Source organism: Bombina bombina, chromosome 5, assembly GCF_027579735.1.
Source record: "Bombina bombina isolate aBomBom1 chromosome 5, aBomBom1.pri, whole genome shotgun sequence".
Lineage (NCBI taxonomy): Eukaryota > Metazoa > Chordata > Amphibia > Anura > Bombinatoridae > Bombina > Bombina bombina.
In genome coordinates, this window is record NC_069503.1 from 461,567,251 (window position 1) to 461,591,182 (window position 23,932).

Here is a 23,932-nt window from a genome sequence, read left to right on the forward strand (position 1 = left end):
AGGTAAGCTGATAGGAGCTTAGGAGCGTTCACGTGTCTTTAGCAGTCTATGGCAACAGTGTCTGCAAAAATGTATAACATTGCTATAAACATTGTTGCAAACACTGCTGCCAGATAGCAAAATTCACATTCATGTTCCTGAGCTGACCTTACCTAGGATTACTATTTAACAAAGGGTAACAAGAGAATTGATCAAGTTTTTTTGGAAATTCATTTCTTTTGACTTTACTGTCTGTTTAAACACTGAGGGGGCCACCCCAATCCCTTAAAATAGCTTTTCAAATAATCTAGTTTTCTTTCCAAAGGCAGGAATAGTCCATGACTTCATTCATTACTATTGGAAATATCAACACCTGGCCACCAGGAAGAGGCAAAGACACCCCAGCCAAAGGCTATAAATATCCCTCCCACTTCACCTATCCCCCCAGTCATTCTTTGCCTTTTGTCACTAAAGGAGGATGGCAGAGAAAGTGTTAGAAGAATATAGTCCTTTAATGGATATTTTCCCTGTAAATCTCTCAATGAGAGTAGTGGTGAACGTTAGTTCTAGATATGGCAGAGAATGTTCTCTGTAAGTTTTGATCTAGACAATCTATCTAATTACCCTTGGGTAACCAGTGTTAATGCGTTACACTGTTTACACCTTGTCACTCAGATCACTGTCAGCGGAAAGCAGAGAGATTGTCACACCTTGAGATGCTGTGTCTGCTCCACAGCACTGATCCTGGGGTAAGTCCATTTATTTTTTGCTTTATGGGAATGTGCCTAGTGGGTATATCACTCCCCTAAGAGTCATGTCAGGGGCTACATTAGTCAATCAGTGTGATGGCTATTAAATCCCTAAGGGATCTAGGGACATTATTTCCTCCATAGTTGAGGTTATGTCACTCAGATCACTGTCAGCGGAAAGCAGAGAGATTGTCACACCTTGAGATGCTGTGTCTGCTCCACAGCACTGATCCTGGGGTAAGTCCATTTATTTTTTGCTTTATGGGAATGTGCCTAGTGGGTATATCACTCCCCTAAGAGTCATGTCAGGGGCTACATTAGTCAATCAGTGTGATGGCTATTAAATCCCTAAGGGATCTAGGGACATTATTTCCTCCATAGTTGAGGTTATGATAAGAGCAGTTGGGGACATGTACTGATTAGCTCCTTAGAACAGAGCACTCATAAAGGGGTTTATTGGCTTCTTTTTTTACTTATAACGCTATGCATCTGATATTCTGCTTTGCGCACTTAGGTTGGTAGTGGGGGCAGTCTTAGCTTATGCGCCACGTGACATTTCCTCCTTGTTAGCGATTATGGTTCTAGTAGCAGACTACAGAGATCCTTGCTGCTGTTTGCTACGGAGAGTCTACTTTTGTCTTCCGACCGGTCTGGGTTATTGGGAGGTGGTGAGTACCCCAACCTAGGTGTGGGTAGAGGTGCCTCTCTGTGTAGTAGAATTTTTCATTTTTTTCGTTGAGAACCATTACTTTACTATGGAGGACTCTGATGTTAACCCTTCAGAGGGTCTTGTTCCTGCTATAGCAATATCCAATGATTGTCTATATTGTCAGGAGACCATGGTTTGTCCACCTGCTCAATTTTGTTCAATTTGTTTAGGTGTCATTTTAAAAGCTAGTAAGGGGGCTAAAACAGTTAATCCTTCTGATAAGTTTATCCCCTCTGAGCCTTCAACCTCTCATGACTCTATTGTCCAGGAGATGCCTATTCTTACTCCACAACCCCGATTTAACCCTTCTTCAAAAACAGTTCCCCGCGGCACGCTTATCCCTCCAGTTGGAGGTGGCTTTTTTTCCAGCGGATTTTACTTCTCAGTTACAATCTGCTTTATCTGTGGCCTTTAATTCATTGCCTATCTCTGGAAAACGTAAGAGAAAGGTCAAACTTAGTTCTACTGATTGGGGGCAGATTGTCCTTTTTTCTCAGAGGCTTGGATTCAGAATGTTCAGGATCCTTGGGTGTTAGACGTCGTATCTCAGGGATACAAAATAGGTTTTAAATCTTGTCCTCCAAGTAGCAGATTTCTCCTTTCAAGACTGTCTTCAAGAAAAGAGAAGAGGGCAGCTTTCTTCGATTGTGTTCGAGACCTTTCCTTCCTGGGAGTAATCGTCCTGGTACCCGCTTTAGAAAGGAGTCTAGGGTTTTACTCAAACCTCTTTGTGGTTCCCAAACAGGAAGGGACTTATTGTCATGAACCAAGCCTCCAGACTAAAAAGAAAAAGAAAAGGTCTGGGAGGCATTCTGCTCGAAAGGGCTGTGCAGGGATTTGAACCTGTGGCTCTGTGTTTACTACTCTGTTTGCATGTATGTTGAGCCACAGCCAGTTCTAGCGGTTTATGAGTTTCAAGTGCAATAGCATGCAACTTAAAAGATCTGTGAAATGAGTACTTGTCTTACTTGTAATTATACCTGTGCAAAACACAGGTGCTCTCAATTTTGGATTTACTCAGAACCAATCCTGTACAAAACCTCCCTATTTAAGGCTGGCTGTTAGGCTGCATATTGTCTTGACATTGTTTCTGTTTTGTCACAAGCCAGAAACTGTTTCCTGTACATATTTGGAGGAAAACTTCACCTTTGCACCTGTTTACAAGGTTGTTTCCTGCTTTGTGCAAATCCTGCACTTAGGTTATTACCAGGAGAAAGACTTTACCTTGAAACCTTCTACCTGTTTACAAGGTTGTTTCCTGCTTTGTGCAAATCCTGCACTTCAGTTATTACTAGGAGAAAGACTTTCCTTTTGAATCTGCATCTGTGCTTACTTGTTTGTTCCTTTCCACTCTCCACTGGCATATGTGGACATAACATACCTGAATAGTATATATTAAAAATACCCTGCAAGTATTTGCTTAATCAAAGTATTTTGTTATTTAAATAAATCTGATATATTTTCAATCTATATGGCTTCTACTAATCTTCATTTAAAGCAACGGTTCCAGACAATGAGGCTCTCACAACATATAATGAGACAGAACATGACACTTCTCGACTGCTTCTGGACTTTAAATGTCTAAACAAGTTTCTCAGGGTTCCTCATTCAAAAGGTAGACTATCAGGTCCATCCTTCCCTTGATTCAGGAAGGACAGTTCATGACTACAATCAATTTGAAGAATGCTTACCTTCATGCTCCGATTCACAAGGATCATTTTCTGGATCAGTATTTCCAGTTCAATGCCCTACCATTTGGCTTAGCTACTGCTCCCATAATATTTGCAAATGTTCTTGGAGCACTTCTAGCAGTGGCCAGATACAAGGGCATTGCAGTAGCTTCTTACCTGGATGATATCTTAGTTCAGGCTGCATCTTTTCCTTTAGCAAGATATCAGACGGAGTCTCTTCTGTGTCTCCTTCAGACACACGAATGGAAGATATATCTGGAAAAGAGTTCCCTAGTTCCCAGAATGAGAGTTGTTTTTCTAGGAACTATAATAGATTCAGTCTCTATGAAGATCTTTCTGACAGATCAGAGATGTTCCAAGCTGGTGTCGGCTTGTCGATCCATTCAGAACACCCTAAACCCTTCAGTGGCTCAGTGTATAGAAGTGATTGGTCTCATGGTGTCTTCCATGGACATAATTCCTTTTACTCGCTTCCATCTTCAACCTCTACAATTATGCATGCTGAGACAATGGAACGGAGATCACTCAAATCTGTCTTGACAGATTGCTCTAGACAAACTAACAAGAGACTCTCTCTTTTGGTGGCTTTATCAAGATCACCTGTCTCTAGACACGTTCTTCTTAAGACTGTCCTGGTAGATTGTGACTACGGATGCCAGCCTTCCAGGCTGGAGAGCAGTATGGGGGTCACAGGAAATATCAGGGGAACTCAGGGGAACTCAGTCCCGAGAATAATCTTCTTTTCCAATCAACATCTTGAAACTTCGGGCCCTAAGGGCTTGGCCTCAACTGTGTTCTGCCCGGTATATCAGATTTCAATCAGACAACATAACTTCTGTTGCTTACATAACTCATCAAGGAGGAACAAGAAGCTCCCTAGCGATAATGGAAGTGTCTCAAATCCTGCAATGGGCGGAATCCTACAATTGTCTTCTTTCCGCGATCCACATCCCGGTGTGGACAACTGGGAAGCGGACTTCCTCAGCAGACTGTCATTTCACCTGGGGGAGTGGTCTCTTCACCCCAAGGTGTTCTCCAAGATAACTCTCAGATGGGGGGTTCCGGAGATCTACCTTATGGCTTCTCGTCTCAATACCAAGCTACCCAGGTACGGGTTGAGATCGAGATATTCTTAGGCGGAGTTGGTGGATGCGTTAGCGGTTCCTTGGAGGTTCAAGCTTATATATCTTTTTTCTCCGTTCTGATAGCGCCATCCTGGCCATGGAGAACATGTTTCGCAGATCTGGTGAGGATGTCCTCCTCCCCTCTATGGAGATTGCTGCCCCGGGTGGATCTTCTAATGCAGGGACCATTCCTGCATCAAAACTGAGATTCTCTGAGATTTACTACAAATTGAATGTCTAGTCTTATCCAAAAGAGGTTTCTCTGACACTCTAGACACTCTGATATAGGCTCGTAAGCCTGTTACTCGCCATATCTACCACAGGGTGTGGCGCACTTACCTACTTTGGTGTGAGGAACGCGGTTTTCCCTGGCACAAAGTGAGAATTGCTCAAGCTCTACCTTTTCTTCAGGATGGTTTGAAAAAGGGCCTGTCGGCTAGTTCTCTGAGGGGTCAGATTTCTACTCTGTCGGTCCTACTGCACAAGAGATTAGCAGACCTTCCTGAAGTACAGTCCTTTGTTCAGGCCCTGGTTAGAATCAGGCCTGTATTTAAACCTGTTGCTCTACCATGGAGCCTTAATCTTGTTTTTTGTGATTTGCAGCAAGCTTCATTTGAGCCTATGCATTCTGTTGATCTTAAACTTCTATCCTGGAAGGTTCTATTTTTGTTGGCCATCGCCTCTGCTTGCAGAGTCACTGAGATATTTGCTTTACAGTGTGAAGCCCCTTATCTGGTATTCCATGTGGATAAGGCAGTTTTACATACCAAGTTGTGATTTCTACCTAAGGTGGTTTCCGACTGCAACATCAATCAAGAGATTGTTGTTTCTTCTTTTTGTCCTAATCCTTCTTTTCCGAAAAAAGGAACATTTGCTTCACAATCTGGACATTGTGCGTGCTTTAAAATTTTATCTCCAGGCAACTAAGGATTTCAGACAATCCTCTTCTTTGTTTGTTTTATATGCTGGTAGACGCAAGGGCCATAAGGCCACTGCGACTTCATTATCTTATTGGCTGAGAAGTATTATCCGTTTGGCTTATGAGCTGTCTGGACATCAGCCTCCTGAGAGAATAATGGCTCATTCCACTAGGGCAGTTCCTTCTTCCTGGGCTTTTCAGAATGAAACCTCCATAGATCAGATTTGAAAGGCGGCTACCTGGTCCTCCTTACATACCGTTTTCAAATTCTATAAATTTGATGCTTTTGCTTCGGCTGACGCAGCTTTTGGAAGAAAGGTATTACAGGCTGTGGTGCCCGCAGTTTAGGGTCCGCATTCCTTTGTGCCCTCCCGTTTGTTATTCATTCAGTGTCCTCTGGAGCTTGGGTATTGGTTCCCAACTGTAATGAATGAAGTTGTTAACTCTCCCTGACTTTGGAAAGAAAACAATATTTATGCTTACCAGATAAATTCCTTTCATTTCTGGCAGGGAGAGTCCACGACCCTGCCCATTGTCTTTTTGGGCTGCTTCACTTTTTATTTACATCTTGCACCTTTATACCCTAATGTTTCGCCTACTTTTCCTTGTTGTCTCGGTTGTTTCTACTAAAAGCTGTAGCCGTTTCAAAAGTGTATTTAAGTATGCACCGTGCACCAGCATTTTAAACACAGCACTTGCTCAGAGAGTCTAAGGTGCTTGTGCCATATGGTAATGATTCAATGTGTTAATTGCTGACATGTTACAAGCCCCTCTGGCGCTTTGTGCAGCTACTGTATTTAAAATGCTGGTACACTGAGAATATCTAGCTATGCTTCACATGCACGTGCAGAGAAAAATGCTAACACTAAAACAGTGATAACTTTTACTAGAGGCATTTTTGCCAATACATGCATATTGCAAATATGTTTCTATTCAATGATGTAATTCATCTATGCGCATTTATATTTTGACCAGAATGTCCCTTTAAGTAAAATGAGACTCAGGGATGTAAAATGGTTTTGCAGCAAATATCCCTCTATATAAAAATAACACAACATTTTCTGTTCACTCTGTAGGTCCCTCACCTGTTCTGCAGAGCTCTGATGGGAATTGGGTAGCTTTGCAAAGCATAACACTGCCCCCTCCTAGACTACTTGCCAAGCCCAAGAGCCAGATGTTCACAGCTTTGGAAAGTGAGTCCAGCATTGTATCTGCTTATGATGAGATGGGCTCAGATACTGATGAGGAAGTTGACTGGAGTTTGGCTCTCAATGCCTATAGGCGAAGGGCAAGACAAATGTCAGATGACTCATATTATACAGACTCACAATACAACACAGAATGGGCTTGTGGGAACGATTATTACCAGCCTGTAACATCTCCATCATCTGGGTTATATACTAACACCGAAACTGTGTATTCTGATTCTGAAACATCATCAGTGAACTCTTTAAAGGAATCACGAGGCACTGCCAAGTCCCTCTGGCCAAACCGAAAATCTCCAGCTGATCAGTTGCAGAAGGAAAATCTTTATGGAAAGATGGATATCAACTTTAACCCACAGTCTATCAGTATGGAGTACTCAGACAGCAGCGAGGCCGAGAAAAGTCATCCTGACATTGAGAAAAGGTCCAGGAGATGGAGGAAGAGCAAGAATACATCTGAGGAATTAGGGGAAGGAAGCAACTTTTTGAAAGTGCAGAAAAGGACATTGAACAAAAATAAGGTATTTAACTTTACTGATTAATAACACACATCAAACTATCAACCTATACTGATAAAATTAATGGTATGACATATCTTTTAACCTGAAAGAGTTACAAACATATTTTGGGTTAAAAGCTGTCTAAATAGTATCACTTATTTGTCTTGTTATTATTATTATACTTTATTTATAAAGTGGCAACATATTCTGCAGCGCTGTCCATGGGTACAATTTGTTTAAATAAAAGAATGATACAAAACTTGTAAGAGACAAGACATCATTTGACAAACAAATACAAGAAGAATTGAGGGCCCTATTCTCAGGGAAATTTAGAATCTAGAAGGGTGAGAAACTGGAGGTGAGGACTGCAAGGTTATTAGAGTTAAATGAGGGCAATCTTTAGGTAAGTCATTTGTTTTAGAGTTGGGTGATGGGCTTGCCTGAACAAATATGTTATATGAAAAACATCTCTCTCTACTCAAAGGGTGCAGATTTAATTCACTAAAAATGATTTACATATTAATGAGACATTATAGTGCAAAAATAAATTGTGTATTTTCTTCTTGCACTAATGCTCACCCCTACGTATTTGTTTATCCCCTGAGCCAATTAGGAGTAGCATTCTCATGTATCATCCAATCACCACCTGTCTCCTGCTCAGCACTGTCTAGACAGTGCCCCTGCTGCATGACTTTAACCCCTTTTGCATTGTTATTTACTGGTTAGTTTACATATAACTCAATAGTGTAAAGACGATCTGATTGGATAAGGAATAAGCACATGATTATACTTCACATGAAATGTCACAATGCGAAATTAACAAGTTTGGTTGTATACATAACATCCTAACGAAGAGTTCCTACCCCTAAAATATTTTATTCTTTCTTCATTAGGCAACGTTCGATGTTATGAAACTTATCAACATTAAAAAGATCTTTGAATCAACTGAAATGTAATCACAGTAAATGCTTCTGTTTTCTTTATTAACACAACATTATCACCTTGGATATTATTGATTTACAATACTAGAAAAACAATATTTTTGCACCTACAGTTAAATCTAGCGTCAGAATCTGAGTTTAAACATTTTCATGGATATTAAAATGTTTTGTGAATTCATAACACTGGGTGTTACTTTTTAGTCCACCACTAGGTGGCATCTGTGGGTTTTTTTTTGGTTTTTTTAATTAAACTTTGAGTTCTATAGGGACTTGATTCTCAAAAAACTAGTTGCTATGGAGAGAAATCATCAACATATTTTATTGAGCACTATAATGTAAAGTAAACAGCTCACCTTCACATAAAGCACATTAGTGAACTCCCCTGAATATGAAACACAGTTCCCAAGGTAAAAATTGCCTTTAAAACAATCCCTGAGGGGCCTTATAGTACTCATGAGTCATTTTACAGAATCTCGTCAGAGAATCGGTCCCTAAGACTTAGTTTAAAGGGACATATAAAGCTGCAATAAGAAAATGGTCTAATCTGTTATCTTATCTGTGCTTGCCACAAAGTGTTTAAACACATAGTTAAAGTCAACTCTGGAGCAGCAATACACTACTAATTTTAAGCTAAACACAGACTGTGATAGGTGGCTACTCATGTATGCTGCCACTGATTAGCTCTGCAACCATGTTAAACTCCCAACCAACAGTGTATTGCTTGTGCAGGGATGACTTCATGGCCGAGATTACACGCCGGTTTTTAGTCTGCTTTTGCTATCACATATACGGTGCCACATATAAAAGCTGTGCATATATTTCACCTGCCGTCCGCTATTTTTACTCCCATAAGCTAACATAGAACTGCGTCGCAAATCGGTATCACATATTCAGTGCAGGGATTACGTGGTGAAAATGTAGACATTTTACTACATTTCCACCTCGCCACACATAGGCAGGTGCAGCAAGCCTTGCGCTGAAAATGTAAGCAGTGTAACCCCCTGAAAATAATAACTAACACCTAACGTATGCACAATATCTATCTACCTGTCAGCCGCCAACCCCCACCGCAATAACTAATAAAACTATTAACCCCTAATCTGCCATTTACCCATATCGCAATCTACATAATAAAACTTTTAACCCCTAACCCGCCATTCACCCACATCACGATCTACCTAATATATGTATTAACCCTTAATCCGCCATTCACCCACAACACCAACTACCTATCAACACTATTAACCCCTAAACCACCAACCCCCCACAACACAAATAACGTATATCTAATTAACCTATTAACCCCTAAACCGCCAACCCCCACAACACAAATAACTAATTGAATTACTATGCCCCCTAACCTAACACCCCCTAAATTAACCTGATTACATTAAATTAAAAATTACTAAATTACATATTAAAATAAAAAAACTAACATTACTTTAAAAATAAAAACATTAACGGCTAGATTACGAGTTTTGCGTTAGGCTTAAAAAGCAGCGTTAGCCGGTCCTAATGCTGCTTTTTAATGCCCGCTGGTATTACGAGTCTTGCAGGTACAGGTGTACCGCTCACTTTTTTGGCCAGACTTGGAAATACCGCAAATCCACTTACGTAAATTGCGTATCCTCTTTTTTCAATAGGACTTGCATAGTGCCGGCATTACGAGTCAGCCAAAAAGTGAGCGGTAGACCCTCTCCTGTCGACTGGTACCGCATTTTAAAGTCAGTAGTTAAGAGTTTTACACTACAACGCCGTAGCATAAAACTCTTAACTAAAGTGCTAAAAAGTACACTAACACCCATAAACTACCTATTAACCCCTAAACCGAGGCCCTCCCACATCACAAACACTAAAAGAAAAATGTTAACCCCTAATCTGCCGAACCGGACATCGCTGCCACTATAATAAATATATTAACCCCTAAACTGCCACACTCCCGCCTCGCAAACACTAGTTAAATATTATTAACCCCTAATCTGCCGTCCCTAACATCGCCGCCACCTACCTACATTTATTAACCCCTAATCTGCCGCCCCAACGTCGCCGCCACTATATTAAAGTTATTAACCCCTAAATCTAAGTCTAACCCTAACACCCCCTAATTTAAATATAATTAATAGAAATCTAACTAAAAATTCCTATCATTAACTAAATTATTCCTATTTAAAACTAAATACTTACCTGTAAAATAAACCCTAAGATAGCTACAATATAACTAATAGTTACATTGTAGCTAGCTTAGGATTTATTTTTATTTTACAGGCAAGTTTGTATTTATTTTAACTAGGTAGAATAGTTACTATATAGTTATTAACTATTTAATAACTACCTAGCTAAAATAAATACAAAAGTACCTGTAAAATAAAACCTAACCTAAGTTACAATTACACCTAACACTACACTATAATTAAAACCTACCTACATTTATTAACCCCTAATCTGCCGCCCCAACGTCGCCGCCACTATATTAAAGTTATTAACCCCTAAATGTAAGTCTAACCCTAACACCCCCTAATTTAAATATAATTAATAGAAATCTAACTAAAAATTCCTATCATTAACTAAATTATTCCTATTTAAAACTAAATACTTACCTGTAAAATAAACCCTAAGATAGCTACAATATAACTAATAGTTACATTGTAGCTAGCTTAGGATTTATTTTTATTTTACAGGCAAGTTTGTATTTATTTTAACTAGGTAGAATAGTTACTATATAGTTATTAACTATTTAATAACTACCTAGCTAAAATAAATACACAAGTACCTGTAAAATAAAACCTAACCTAAGTTACAATTACACCTAACACTACACTATAATTAAAAAAATTAACTAAATTAAATACAATTAAATAAATTACATACAATTACCTAAATTAAATTAAATTAGCTAAAGTATAAAAAAAAACTAACACTAAATTACAGAAAATAATAAACAAATTACAGAAATTTAAACTAATTACACCTAATCTAATAGCCCTATTAAAATAAAAAAGCCCCCCCCAAAATAAAAAAAAAACCCTAGCCTAAACTAAACTACCAATAGCCCTTAAAAGGGCCTTTTGCTGGGTATTGCCCCAAAGTAATCAGCTCTTTTACCTGTAAAAAAAAAAATACAAACAACCTCCCCAACAGTGAAACCCACCACCCACACAACCAACCCCCCAAATAAAAATCTATCTTAAAAAAACTTAAGCTCCCCATTGCCCTGAAAAGGGCATTTGGATGGGCATTGCCCTTAAAAGGGCAGTTAGCTCTTTTGCCGCCCAAAGTCCCTAACCTAAAAATAAAACCCACCCAATACACCCTTAAAAAAACCTAACACTAACCCCCTGAAGATCAACTTACCGGGAGACGTCTTCATCCAAGCCGTGCAAAGTGGTCCTCCAGATGGGCAGAAGTCTTTATCCAAGCCGGGCAGAAGTGGTCCTCCAGACGGGCAGAAGTCTTCATCCAGACATCATCTTCTATCTTCATCCATCCATCGCGGAGCGGGTCCATCTTCAAAACATCCGACGTGGAGCATCCTCTTCATCCAACGACTAACACAGAATGAAGGTACCTTTAAGTGACGTCATCCAAGATGGCGTCCCTTAGATTTCGATTGGCTGATAGAATTCTATTAGCCAATCAGAAATAAGGTAGAAAAAATATTGGCTGATGCAATCAGCCAATAGGATTGAAGTTCAATCCTATTGGCTGATTGGATCAGCCAATAGGATTGAGCTTGCATTCTATTGGCTGATTGAAACAGCCAATAGAATGCGAGCTCAATCCTATTGGCTGATTGGATCAGTCAATAGGATTGAACTTCAATCCTATTGGTTGATCCAATCAGCCAATAGGATTTTTTCTACCTTAATTCCGATTGGCTGATAGAATTCTATCAGCCAATCGGAATCTAAGGGACGCCATCTTGGATGACATCACTTAAAGGTACCTTCATTCTGTGTTAGTCGTTGGATGAAGAGGATGCTCCGCGTCGGATGTCTTGAAGATGGACCCGCTCCGCGCCGGATGGATGAAGATAGAAGATGACGCCTGGATGAAGACTTCTGCCCGTCTGGAGGACCACTTCTGCCCGGCTTGGATGAAGACTTCTGCCCGTCTGGAGGACCACTTCACCCGGCTTTGATGAAGACGTCTCCCAGTAAGTCGATCTTCAGAGGGTTAGTGTTAGGTTTTTTAAGGGTGTATTGTGTGGGTTTTAGTTTAAGGTTAGGGACTTTGGGCAGAAAAAGAGCTAACTGCCCTTTTAAGGGCAATGCCCATCCAAATGCCCTTTTCAGGGCAATGGGGAGCTTAGGTTTTTTAGATAGGTTTTTATTTGGGGGGTTGGTTGTGTGGGTGGTGGGTTTTACTGTTGGGGGGTTGTTTGTATTTTTTTTTACAGGTAAAAGAGCTGATTACTTTGGGGCAATGCACCTCAAAAGGCCTTTTTAAGGGCTATTGGTAGTTTAGGCTAGGGTTTTTTTATTTTGGGGGGGATTTTTTTGTTTTAATAGGGCTATTAGGGTTTTACTTTAACTAATTTAATTTAATTTAGGTAATTGTATGTAATTTATTTAATTGTATTTTATTTAGTTAATTTATTTAATTATAGTGTAGTGTTAGGTGTAATTGTAACTTAGGTTAGGTTTTATTTTACAGGTACTTTTGTATTTATTTATCTAGTTAGTTATTAAATAGTTAATAACTATTTAGTAACTATTATACCTAGTTAAAATAAATACAAACTTGCCTGTAAAATAAAAATAAATCCTAAACTAGCTACAATGTAACTATTAGTTATATTGTAGCTAGCTTAGGGTTTATTTTACAGGTAAGTATTTCATTTTAAATAGGAATAATTTAGTTAATGATAGGAATTTTATTTAGATTTATTTAAATTATATTTACGTTAGAGGGTGTTAGGGTTAGACTTAGGTTTAGGGGTTAATAACTTTAGTATAGTGGCGGCGACGTTGGGGGCGTCAGATTAGGGGTTAATAAGTGTAGTTAGGTGGCGGCGACATTGGGGGCGGCAGATTAGGGGTTAATAAATATAATGTAGGTGTCGGCGATGTTGGGGGCAGCAGATTAGGGGTTCATAATTATAATGTAGGTGGCGGCGGTGTCCGGAGCGGCAGATTAGGGGTTAATAATATAATGCAGGTGTCGGCGATGTCGGGGGCAGCAGATTAGGGGTTAATAAGTGTAAGATTAGGGGTGATTAGACTCGGGGTTCATGTTAGGGTGTTAGGTGTAAACATAAATTTTATTTCCCCATAGGAATCAATGGGGTTGCGTTAGGGAGTTTTACGCTGCTTTTTTGCAGGTGTTAGACTTTTTTTCAGCCGGCTTTCCCCGTTGATTCCTATAGGGAAATCGTGCACGAGCATGTTACACCAGCTCACCGCTGACTTAAGCAGCGCTGGTATTGGAGTGCGGTAATGAGCAAAATTTTGCTCAATGCTCACTTCTTGTCTTTTAACGACAGGTTTGTAAAAACCCATAATACCAGCGCTGTAGGTAAGTGAGCGGTGAGGGAAAACTGCTCATTAGCACCGCACAGCGTCTAACGCAAAACTCGTAATCTAGGTGTTAATTTAAATTAATCTAAAATTACAAAAAATAAAAAAGTCTACAATTACAGAAAAAAATAAACAGAATTATCAAAAATAAAAAAATTAAACCTAATCCCTATGAAAATAAAAAAGCCCCCTCAAAATAAAACACCCCCTAATCTAAACTAAACTACCAATTGCCCTTAAAAAGGCCTTTTGTAGGTCATTGCCCTAAATTAAACAGCTCTTTTACCTCTAAAAAATACTAAGTCTCCACCTAACAATAAAAACCACCACCCACCAAACCCCCCAAAATAAAATAAACCTAACACTAAAAAATCCTAAACTACCCATTGCCCCTAAAGGGGCATTTAAATGGACATTGCCCTTAAAAGGGCATTCAGCTCTTGTACTGCCCTTAAAAGGGCATTCAGCTCTTTTACAAGTGCCCATTAAATCCCTAATCTAACCCCCCCCCCAAAAAAAAAGAAAAAAACTAAATCTAACACCCAAATAGGTACTCACGGTTCTTTAAATCCGGCGGTGAAGTTTCTTCCAAGCGGGGACCTCTTCTATCCTCATCCAGGACTGTGCGCACGATTTATAAATAATTATAATTATGCTATTCTACCTTAAAGGGATATTATACACTAAATTTTTCTTTGTATAAATGTTTTGTAGATGCTCCATTTATACAGTCCACCTGGCAGATTTTTGTAATAATATATAGTTTTGCTTATTTTTTTATAACATTGTGCTGGTTTTCAGACTCCTACCCAAGCCCCAAAGTGTCAGATGTATACGTGCATTTACAGACTACTGGTGGCTCCTGTTTGCCTAATCTGTCTTTTCATATGCAGGGAAGGGAGGGGTGTATCTGCACCCAGCCCCTTTCACTGGGTGTTCCAGCTAATTTAATCAACAGTGCTAAATTTGGAGCTTCTAAGTAAGTTTTTAAAAGGTTTTATACTGGATTTTAGATCAGTATCTCTGCATATTCTTCTTTATAGTAGTGTCTAATACATGCAGTTATATGAAAATTGGTGTATACTGTCCCTTTAAGCATGAATTCTCCCCCTTACAGATCAGCCTGCTCCTACCGTAGCTAGTCAGGAGGAGGAGCTCCCGCCCACCAGCTACTAGTTCTTTCAGTTCACTTCAGTGTGTCAGTAGAGATGGGAAGTCTGATTCAACTTGATGAATAAATTAATTTCGGACGGTTAATTTAACTGAAATAGTTAATGAACCAATTAATCAGTTCACTTGTTGGGCCCGTGATGCATGAGGGATGAGCTGCAGATTCTCCTATTATAGATATTCCACCGATCCGATTCCTGACTCCTAAGTGACTGTCCGACTCGTCCTGACACACGATGCAGCATTAGATCTATTTCTTACCCATATCATATGGATAACCAGTCTTTTGTTGTATATGAAAAACCAAGGCAAATACATACAACACGGTGCATAGAACAGAGTATGTTGCATATATTGTGTGGGTTCCAACGCAGTGCATAGAACAGAGTTTGCTGCGTTTGTACTGTTGTATTTGCCTAATAGATGCACATCTGACAAAAGACTGGTTATCCATGATCATACACAGGGAAGTGATACCCGCTTTATTTACCTAATAGGTACTAAAATACATTTACATTAACACAATAACTATTATCCCAGAGCTCTACAGCAATATTCAGAGTTAATTTAGGGTCAGTTAGGGTTAACAGGGGTCTTAGGGTTAAAGGGACATAATACTCATATGCTAAATCACTTGAAACTGATGCAGTATAACTGTAAAAAGCTGACAGGAAAATATCACCTGAGCATCTCTATGTGAAAAAGGAAGATATTTTACCTCACAATCTCCTCAGCTCAGCAGAGTAAGTTCTGTGTAAAAAGTTACTCAGCTGCTCCCAGCTGCAGGTAAAAAAAAAAAAAAAATGAAGAAATGAACAGCAGCCAATCATCATCAGCAGTGCTGAGGTCATGAACTCTTTTACTGTGATCTCATGAGATTTGACTTAACTCTCATGAGATTTCATTGTAAGCTGAATAGGGAAATAATATGAGAGTGCACGAGTCTCATCCCCTAAGCTGTCCCAGGACAGACATACTAATATGCTGCTTAGAAATCCTTTACAATGGGAGGTGGCTACTGAGAAACTTTTGAGGTAAAATATCTTTCCTTTTTAACATAGAGATGTTCAGAAGATATTTTTTAGTCAGCTTTTTACAGCTATACTGCATCACTTTCAAGCGTTTAAACATTTGGGTATTATGGCCCTTTAAGTTATGGTGAGGAGTATTTATAGTAAAGGGACAGTAATGATTAATTTAATGTGCAGTTAGGGGTAAAGGCAGAGGTCTACTGAGAACTGCTGTGATCTGATATTTGAATCAGTGTACTGATTGTTTCATTGCAAAGGAGTTAGTTAAAGGGACACTCAAATCAAAATAACCTTTTATGATTCAGACAGAGCATTCAGTTTTAAGACACTTTCCAATTTACTTCCATTATCAAATTGTGCACAGTCTTTTTATATTCACACTTTCTGGGGAACAAAATCCTACTGAGTATGTGCACAAGCTCACATGGTATACGTATACTAGGCTGTAATTGGCTGATGTCTGTCACATGATACAGGGGCCTGGAATAGGAGAGAAAAAATGAATTTGCCAGAAAAAAATCTGCCCCTGTCTTCCCCTTGATTGATAAATCGAGCCCTATGTGTCAGTGAGTTTCAGTACAAACTGGTAAACTGGTATCAAGTAACTGTGCAGTGTGCACCTCAGCTTCAGTCACATGGATTTCTAAAATCCTGATGTTAGCATTATGTTATGTGACAAACAGTACATTTAGCATTGCAATGCTCACAAAGCATACCGTATTTATCCTTTCACAATACAATACTAAATAATCTGTGATTACCTTGTATCTAAGGCTTTGCACCAATCCCCTTATCTCAGAGGTGTGGGCATACTTGAATTTAGCCAATCAGTGATCACTCACGATTCAACGAGAGTCAGCTCAGTGTTATCTATATGGTACACATTATCTAGCTTTTGTCTTGCTGTCAAAAACTTATAAAATGCTAAAGGTTTTAGTTCTTAGAAACTATCGCCTAGATTTAGAGTTCTGCGTTAGCCATCAAAACCAGCGTTAGGGGCTCCTAACGCTGGTTTTGGGCTACCGCAGGTATTTAGAGTCAGCCAGGAAAAAGTCTAACGCTCACTTTGCAGCCGCGACTTTTCCATACTGCAGATCCCCCTACGCCATTTGCGTATCCTATCTTTTCAATGGGATCTTTCTAACGTCGGTATTTAGAGTCTTGGCTGAAGTGAGCGTTAGAAATCTAACAACAAAACTCCAGCCGCAGAGAAAAGCCAGGAGTTAAGAGCTTTCTGGGCTAACGCCGGTTCATAAAGCTCTCAACTACTGTGCTCTAAAGTACATTAACACCCATAAACTACTTATGTACCCCTAAACCGAGGCTCCCCACATCGCCGCCACGCTAATACATTTTTTTAACCCCTAATCTGCCAACCGCACACCGCCGCCACCTATGTTATACTTATGTACCCCTAATCTGCTGCCCCTAACACCGCCGACCCCTATATTATATTTGTTAACCCCTAATCTGCTGCCCCCAATGTCGCCGCCACCTACCTACAATTATTAACACCTAATCTGCAGACCGGACCTCACCGCTACTATAATAAAGTTATTAACCCCTAATCCGCCTCATTTCCGCCTCAATAACCCTATAATAAATAGTATTAACCCCTAATCTGCCCTCCCTAACATCACCGACACCTAACTTCAAGTATTAACCCCTAATCTGCCGACCGGACTTCACCGCTACTCTAATACATTTATTAACCCCTAAAGCTAAGTCTAACCCTAACACTAACACCCCCCTAAGTTAAATATAATTTTTATCTAACTAAATAAATTATTTCTTATTAAATAAATTATTCCTATTTAAAGCTAAATACTTACCTGTAAAATAAACCCTAATATAGCTACAATATAAATTATAATTATATTGTAGCTATTTTAGGATTAATATTTATTTTACAGGCAACTTTGTATTTATTTTAACCAGGTACAATAGCTATTAAATAGTTAATAACTATTTAATAGCTACCTATTTAAAATAATTACAAAATTACCTGTAAAATAAATCCTAACCTAAGTTACAATTAAACCTAACACTACACTATCAATAAATTAATTAAATAAAATACCTACAATTATCTACAATTAAACCTAACACTACGCTATCAATAAATTAATTACATACAAATACCTACAAATAAATACAATTAAATAAACTAACTAAAGTACAAAAAATAAAAAAAGAACTAAGTTACAAAAAATAAAAAAAATATTTACAAACATTATAAAAATATTACAACAATTTTAAGCTAATTACACCTACTCTAACTTGAATCTGATTGGCTGATTCCATCAGCCAATCAGAATTTTCCTACCTTAATTCCGATTGGCTGATAGAATCCTATCAGCCAATCGGAATTCGAGGGACACCATCTTGGATGACGTCCCTTAAAGGAACCGTCATTCGTCGGGAAGTCGTCGGCCAGGATGGATGTTCCGCGTCGGCGGGATGAAGATGGAGCCGGAAGAAAGAAGATTGAAGATGCCGCTTGATAGAAGACTTCAGCCGGATGATGGACATCTTCAGCCCCCGCTTGGATCAAGACTTCAGCCGGATGATGGACCTCTTCAGCCCCTGCTTGGATCAAGACTTCAGCCGGATGATGGACCTCTTCAGCCCCCGCTTGGGCTTGGATGAAGACTTTGTACCCTCTTCTGGACGGATCGGTGATACCCGGCGTGGTGAAGACAAGGTAGGGAGATCTTCAGGGGCTTAGTGTTAGGTTTATTTAAGGGGGGTTTGGGTTAGATTAGGGGTATGTGGGTGGTGGGTTGTAATGTGGGGGGGTATTGTATGTTTTTTTTTAAAGGCAAAAGAGCAGAATTCTTTGGGGCATGCCCAGCAAAGGGCCCTTTTCAGGGCTGGTAAGGTAAAAGAGCTTTTCAATTTTTATTTTCGAATAGGGTAGGGCATTTTTTTATTTTGGGGGGCTTTGTTATTTTATTAGGGGGCTTAGAGTAGGTGTAATTAGCTTAAAATTGTTGTAATATTTTTATAATGTTTGTAAATAAATTTTTTTATTTTTTGTAACTTAGTTCTTTTTTTTATTTTTTGTACTTTAGTTAGTTTATTTAATTGTATTTATTTGTAGGTATTTGTATGTAATTAATTTATTGATAGTGTAGTGTTAGGTTTAATTGTAGATAATTGTAGGTATTTTATTTAATTAATTAATTTATTGATAGTGTAGTGTTAGGTTTAATTGTAACTTAGGTTAGGATTTATTTTACAGGTAATTTTGTAATTATTTTAACTAGTTCTATGGATGATACATATGTTGTATGGTGCAACTAAGTACACAATAAACAGCAGTAACTACTGCAGTCATTCACGGCGCATTTCTTGAGTCAATGTGGAAATAAATATATGTTTTTTAAACTATTGTAGAGGTTTGTGGCAAACAATATGTAAGGTCATCTTGTACTTAAGGATACCTGAATATTGTAGCAAACTATACACATTGTTAAGATGCAGAGGTGTGTATTGAATAAGTGTACAGTAACTATATCAAGGTCAGTATATTAGCATATAAGATTAGTCATCACTCTCAATGCAATTGGACAGTTAGTATCATCAATATTTAGTGCTTTACATTATAGTATTCTCTGCAACAATAACACAAAGAGCATGCATTCTAAAAATAGTAAATAGCTGCTGTGCCATTTACTCTGTAAACAGCCTTATGGCGTGTAGGAACAATTTGGGTTAAAGGGACAGTATATCCATTTATTTTCTCCCTTTAAATTTGTTTACAAGGGTCCATTTTACCTGCTGCAGTGTATTACGTTGTTTACAAATAGCTAATTTACCTTTATATCAGCATTTGAAATAGCTGATTTTGCCTATGGTATCCATACCTATTTATATACTTAAGTATTGGCTATAGAAAAGCTGTATAATTTCTCTTTGTCTTATATTTCATTGTGTATTGTATATGAAGACATGAGAAGACCTTTTTCAGTGTGATGAATATACAGATGAAATCAGAGGGCAAATATTTTTTTTACAGCACTTGTTACACTTACAATATACACTTACAAATGACAATGTAATTATTCATATATATTGTTTAGAGGAGAGTTGCTTAGTATTTTTAGCAGAAAAGTTCTTTTGGATGGAACCATAGTGAAATTAGAAATCTGAGCTTGAATGGGACAGAATAGGCTAGACTCTAAGGGCATTTCTCTGTCACTTATTAATTGAAAATATATTAAAATAGGTGTAAGAAAGGTCAACTAACACAATTTTGTAGTGTCCAAATGCAAGGTAGTAAGGGATACTGTAATAAACTAGTAGTCTTTGAGAAGTTTACACAAGCAATAAAGTTGCATTGTTAGTGGATTAATGCAATTAAACATATCAAAGATAGATCTAAAACTAAATATACTTAGGGGCCGATTTATCAAGCCGTCAATCGGCCCCAATGCATCTGTTTTGGTGCAAGTCTTCAGGCTCGCCGGAAACAGGAAATAAAAAACAGCAGTCTTAAGGGGGCGAATCTGCAGGGGCGGCATTGCACAAGCATTTCTTGTGAAATGCTTGTGAAATGATAAATGTAGACAGCGTATGCATTTATCGATGTGCGGATCATGTCCGCTCGCACATTGATAATTCGGCCCCATAGACTCTTATATCGACACCCAGGAACTACTGTATGTAGACAGTATAATAGGTAATTTCTATAAGAGCTTCAATACATAAATAACTAATTTAAAGAAAAAACTCTGTTTAGTGAGATTTGAACCTGTGAATTCTAATTCCATTGCCAGGAACTAATTTGCTTCCTGACCTATCCACACTCCCGATGACTGACTGCAATTTTAAATTACACAGGGTCTGCTCATTATGGACAAAGGTTAAGTCTAGATCCCAAGTGGAGCGCTAATGTGTGCTGGTATTTCAAGTTAAGCGCAATGCGAACGTGAGCTGGCATTCACATTTCTAGGAAGCATTAATACAACATATTAACACATAAATATAGATGTATATAAGCATATACATATCTGTTTACAGTGCAGTTTTTTCACCCCACTCCTACCAACTTCAGCCCCCAAAAGCTTCCTAGTGCAGTTATTTTATTAAAAAATAAAAATGGTAGAATTTTAAGTTCTTTATTAAAATACACTACATTGAATTTAGGGGGCATTGTGGGCATATTTATAAAATTAACCAGAGATCTGATCTCTTGTAATGGCTGGTTATTTATTGCACTCCCGCAAATGAGCAAATTTGGCATTAGCGCTCCACTTGTAATCTAGCTCTAAATGAGTAAATCATGTTCACTGCATGTTGGTTTATAGTTCGGACCACCTCTGCTGAAAACCGCCGCTGAGGACTGCCGCTCTGGATCCGCGCATTGAGGAATCCAGCTCTGCTCCGCGCTGCCTTCACTCTGAATGAAGATAGAAGATAATGTAGCTGCCTAGAAGAAGACCTTCTCCACCACAAATGCCCCTTTAGGGGCAATGGATAGCTTAGGGTTTTTTAGACTTAGTTTTTATTTTTATTTTTGAGGGTTGGTTGGGGGGGGTTAATTTTAGGGGTAATTGGTAAAACATTTTAGGAAAAAGAGCTGCTTAACTTAGGGCAATGCCCTACAAAAGCCCTTTTAAGGGCTATTGGTAGTTTAGTATTAGATTAACGGGTGTTTTTATTTTTTTTGGGGGGGGGGTATTTTTATAGGAGTATTAGTTTAGGTTTACATTTTTTATTTTGGATAGCTTTGTTTATTTGTTCTGTAATTTTACTTTTTTTATTTTTTGTAATATCACCTTTGGGGTTTGTAATTTTTTTAAACATAGACTGCCCTCTGGGCAGGCTTATCGCCTAGTAAATACATAAATACATATGTACACACATATAATATATATATATATATATATATATATATATATACAGTATATACAGTATACACATATATATCCATATTTAGACATGTATATGTATGTATCTCTATGTTAAAACCCTTTTGCCTGCCTTTTTTTTCTAACACCTGAGACCTCATATGTTTGAGCCCTTATAACTTTTTTGTGCAATTGTCTTAAGATTTTTTATTAGATAATGTTATTATAAGGTAGAGAAGAGGGAATAGAGAAAAGCGCTGTTCAAGAATCTAATCCCAGGTTAACACTGGATGTTGGTTACATCTATTAGTATATGTATATATATATATGTGCATTCATATGTATATATATATATATATATATATATATATATATATATATATATATATATATATCTCAATATGTCCCTTGATTCTGATCTGTAAATGGTTTGTGAGTTTTAGTTTCACCAAACCACATGTAAAATTATAGGGGTACACTTTTAAAAATATTTTTTTGTATATATTCACAAAAGTGCATATCATAAATCAATAATAACTTTAGAATAAAAAGATAGCTGATAGGTCCATCAAGGAAATGTATTAATACAGTTATAGAAAAAAATTTAATCTAAAAATATCCGGTAGGTATTGCACTTACTAGAACAAACCTCAATCATATGAGGTAAGTTGCCGCCTCTGCAAGTGGGAAACTTCCGAAGATATAAAGTTGATGGCCGAATGTATGTATCCTTCTCCTCTTAGAGTATGGAATGTCGATCATTAAAAGTCCTCAAACATATGAGGCATGCATAAAACACTCAGAGATAGTCTGTGAATCACGAACTCTGTAGGTGGAAAACTGCAGGTGCTGTATCTCAATGAGAAGAGAATGTTCTCCCAAACAACAGGTCAGTATTAATGATTACACAAACCAGTAGGTGAAATACGATGATATTCTGCACAGTTCACCTCTCTTAATAATTAAAAAGAGTCCTCAAAAAAAAGTATCAAAATGTCCCTTACGCGTTTCAAATGTTGTCTTATCCTTCTTCAGAGGGTTTTCGTTAAATCCTGCTGTTTTAGTCTCCTGTATTGATCTATAAAAGCCGGGCGGCGGCACGCCCCTAAAATTCAAATACTGTTCATGATTGGGCTAGGGGGCTATCCGTCACAACATTTCCTAGTGTGTGACATACTGGGTCATAAACGTGTTCAATCATTGGCTGTTTGAGCGCTAACGTCTATACATATTTGCGCATTAGGCGCATAGGCCAATCATTGTGTATGCCGTTGTTATGGCAACAAGATTATGTATTGTTATGGCCATGAAGCGTCTAATACGTAGTTACGCATTGGGCGCATAGGCCATTTGTTGTGTATTCCGTTGTTATGGTAACAAAATTATGTATTGTTACGGCCATGAAGCGTATCGTTTCTGTAAACCCATGTAAATATGTACGTTGTTTTTTTTTATGATTACACAAATATTCATTCTTATGATTATACAGTAAATCGGTCTATTCATGTAAATAAACATATTTGTCTATTCATGTAAATAAACATATTTGTCTATTCATGTAAATAAACTTATTTGTAATACCGATCTATCTCTTCGCATTTTTAACCTGGATTCTCAATAGTTACAATATAGATGCATTATAAAGAGGGCATGACATGATAGGAGGTATATATCATTGAATATTGTGCAAAGAGATAGATCGGTATTACAAATATGTTTATTTACATGAATAGACAAATATGTTTATTTACATGAATAGACAAATATGTTTATTTACATGAATAGACAAATATGTTTATTTACATGAATAGACAAATATGTTTATTTACATGAATAGACAAATATGTTTATTTACATGAATAGACAGATTTACTGTATAATCATAAGAACGAATATTTGTGTAATCATAAAAAGAACAACGTACATATTTACATGGGTTTACAGAAACGATACGCTTCATGGCTGTAACAATACATAATTTTGTTGCCATAGCAACGGCATACACAACAAATGGCCTATGCGCCCAATGCGGAACTACGTATTAGACGCTTCATGGCCATAACAATACATAATCTTGTTGCCATAACAACGGCATACACAATGATTGGCCTATGCGCCTAATGCGCAAATACGTATAGACGTTAGCGCTCAAACAGCCAATGATTGAACATATTTATGACCCAGTACGTCACACACTAGGAAATGTTGTGACGGATAGCACCCTAGCCCAATCATGAACGGCTTTTATAGATCAATACAGGAGACTAAAACAGCATAATTTAACGAAAACCCTCTGAAGAAGGATAAGACAACCTTTGAAATGCGTAAGGGACATTTTGATACGCTTTTTTGAGGACTCTTTTTAATTATTAAGAGAGGTGAACTTTGCAGAATATCATCGTATTTGCAATTTTTGTGCAAAATATTTTTTTTTTCACCTACTGGTTTGTGTAATCATTAATACTGACCTGTTGTTTGGGAGAAAATTCTCTTCTCATTGAGATACAGCACCTGCAGTTTTCCACCTACAGAGTTCGTGATTC

General features: G+C 38.0%; 1 protein-coding gene across 1 annotated transcript in view; it reads left to right on the forward strand.

Moving 5' to 3' along the window:
- MYRIP (myosin VIIA and Rab interacting protein) overlaps positions 1-23,932 on the forward strand; it is a 587,347-nt gene that overhangs the window by 391,357 nt on the left and 172,058 nt on the right. Inside the window, exon 9 of the mRNA XM_053715758.1 lies at positions 6,248-6,897. Coding sequence (XP_053571733.1) covers positions 6,248-6,897 — 650 coding nt within the window. The remainder of the gene's footprint in view (positions 1-6,247; positions 6,898-23,932) is intronic.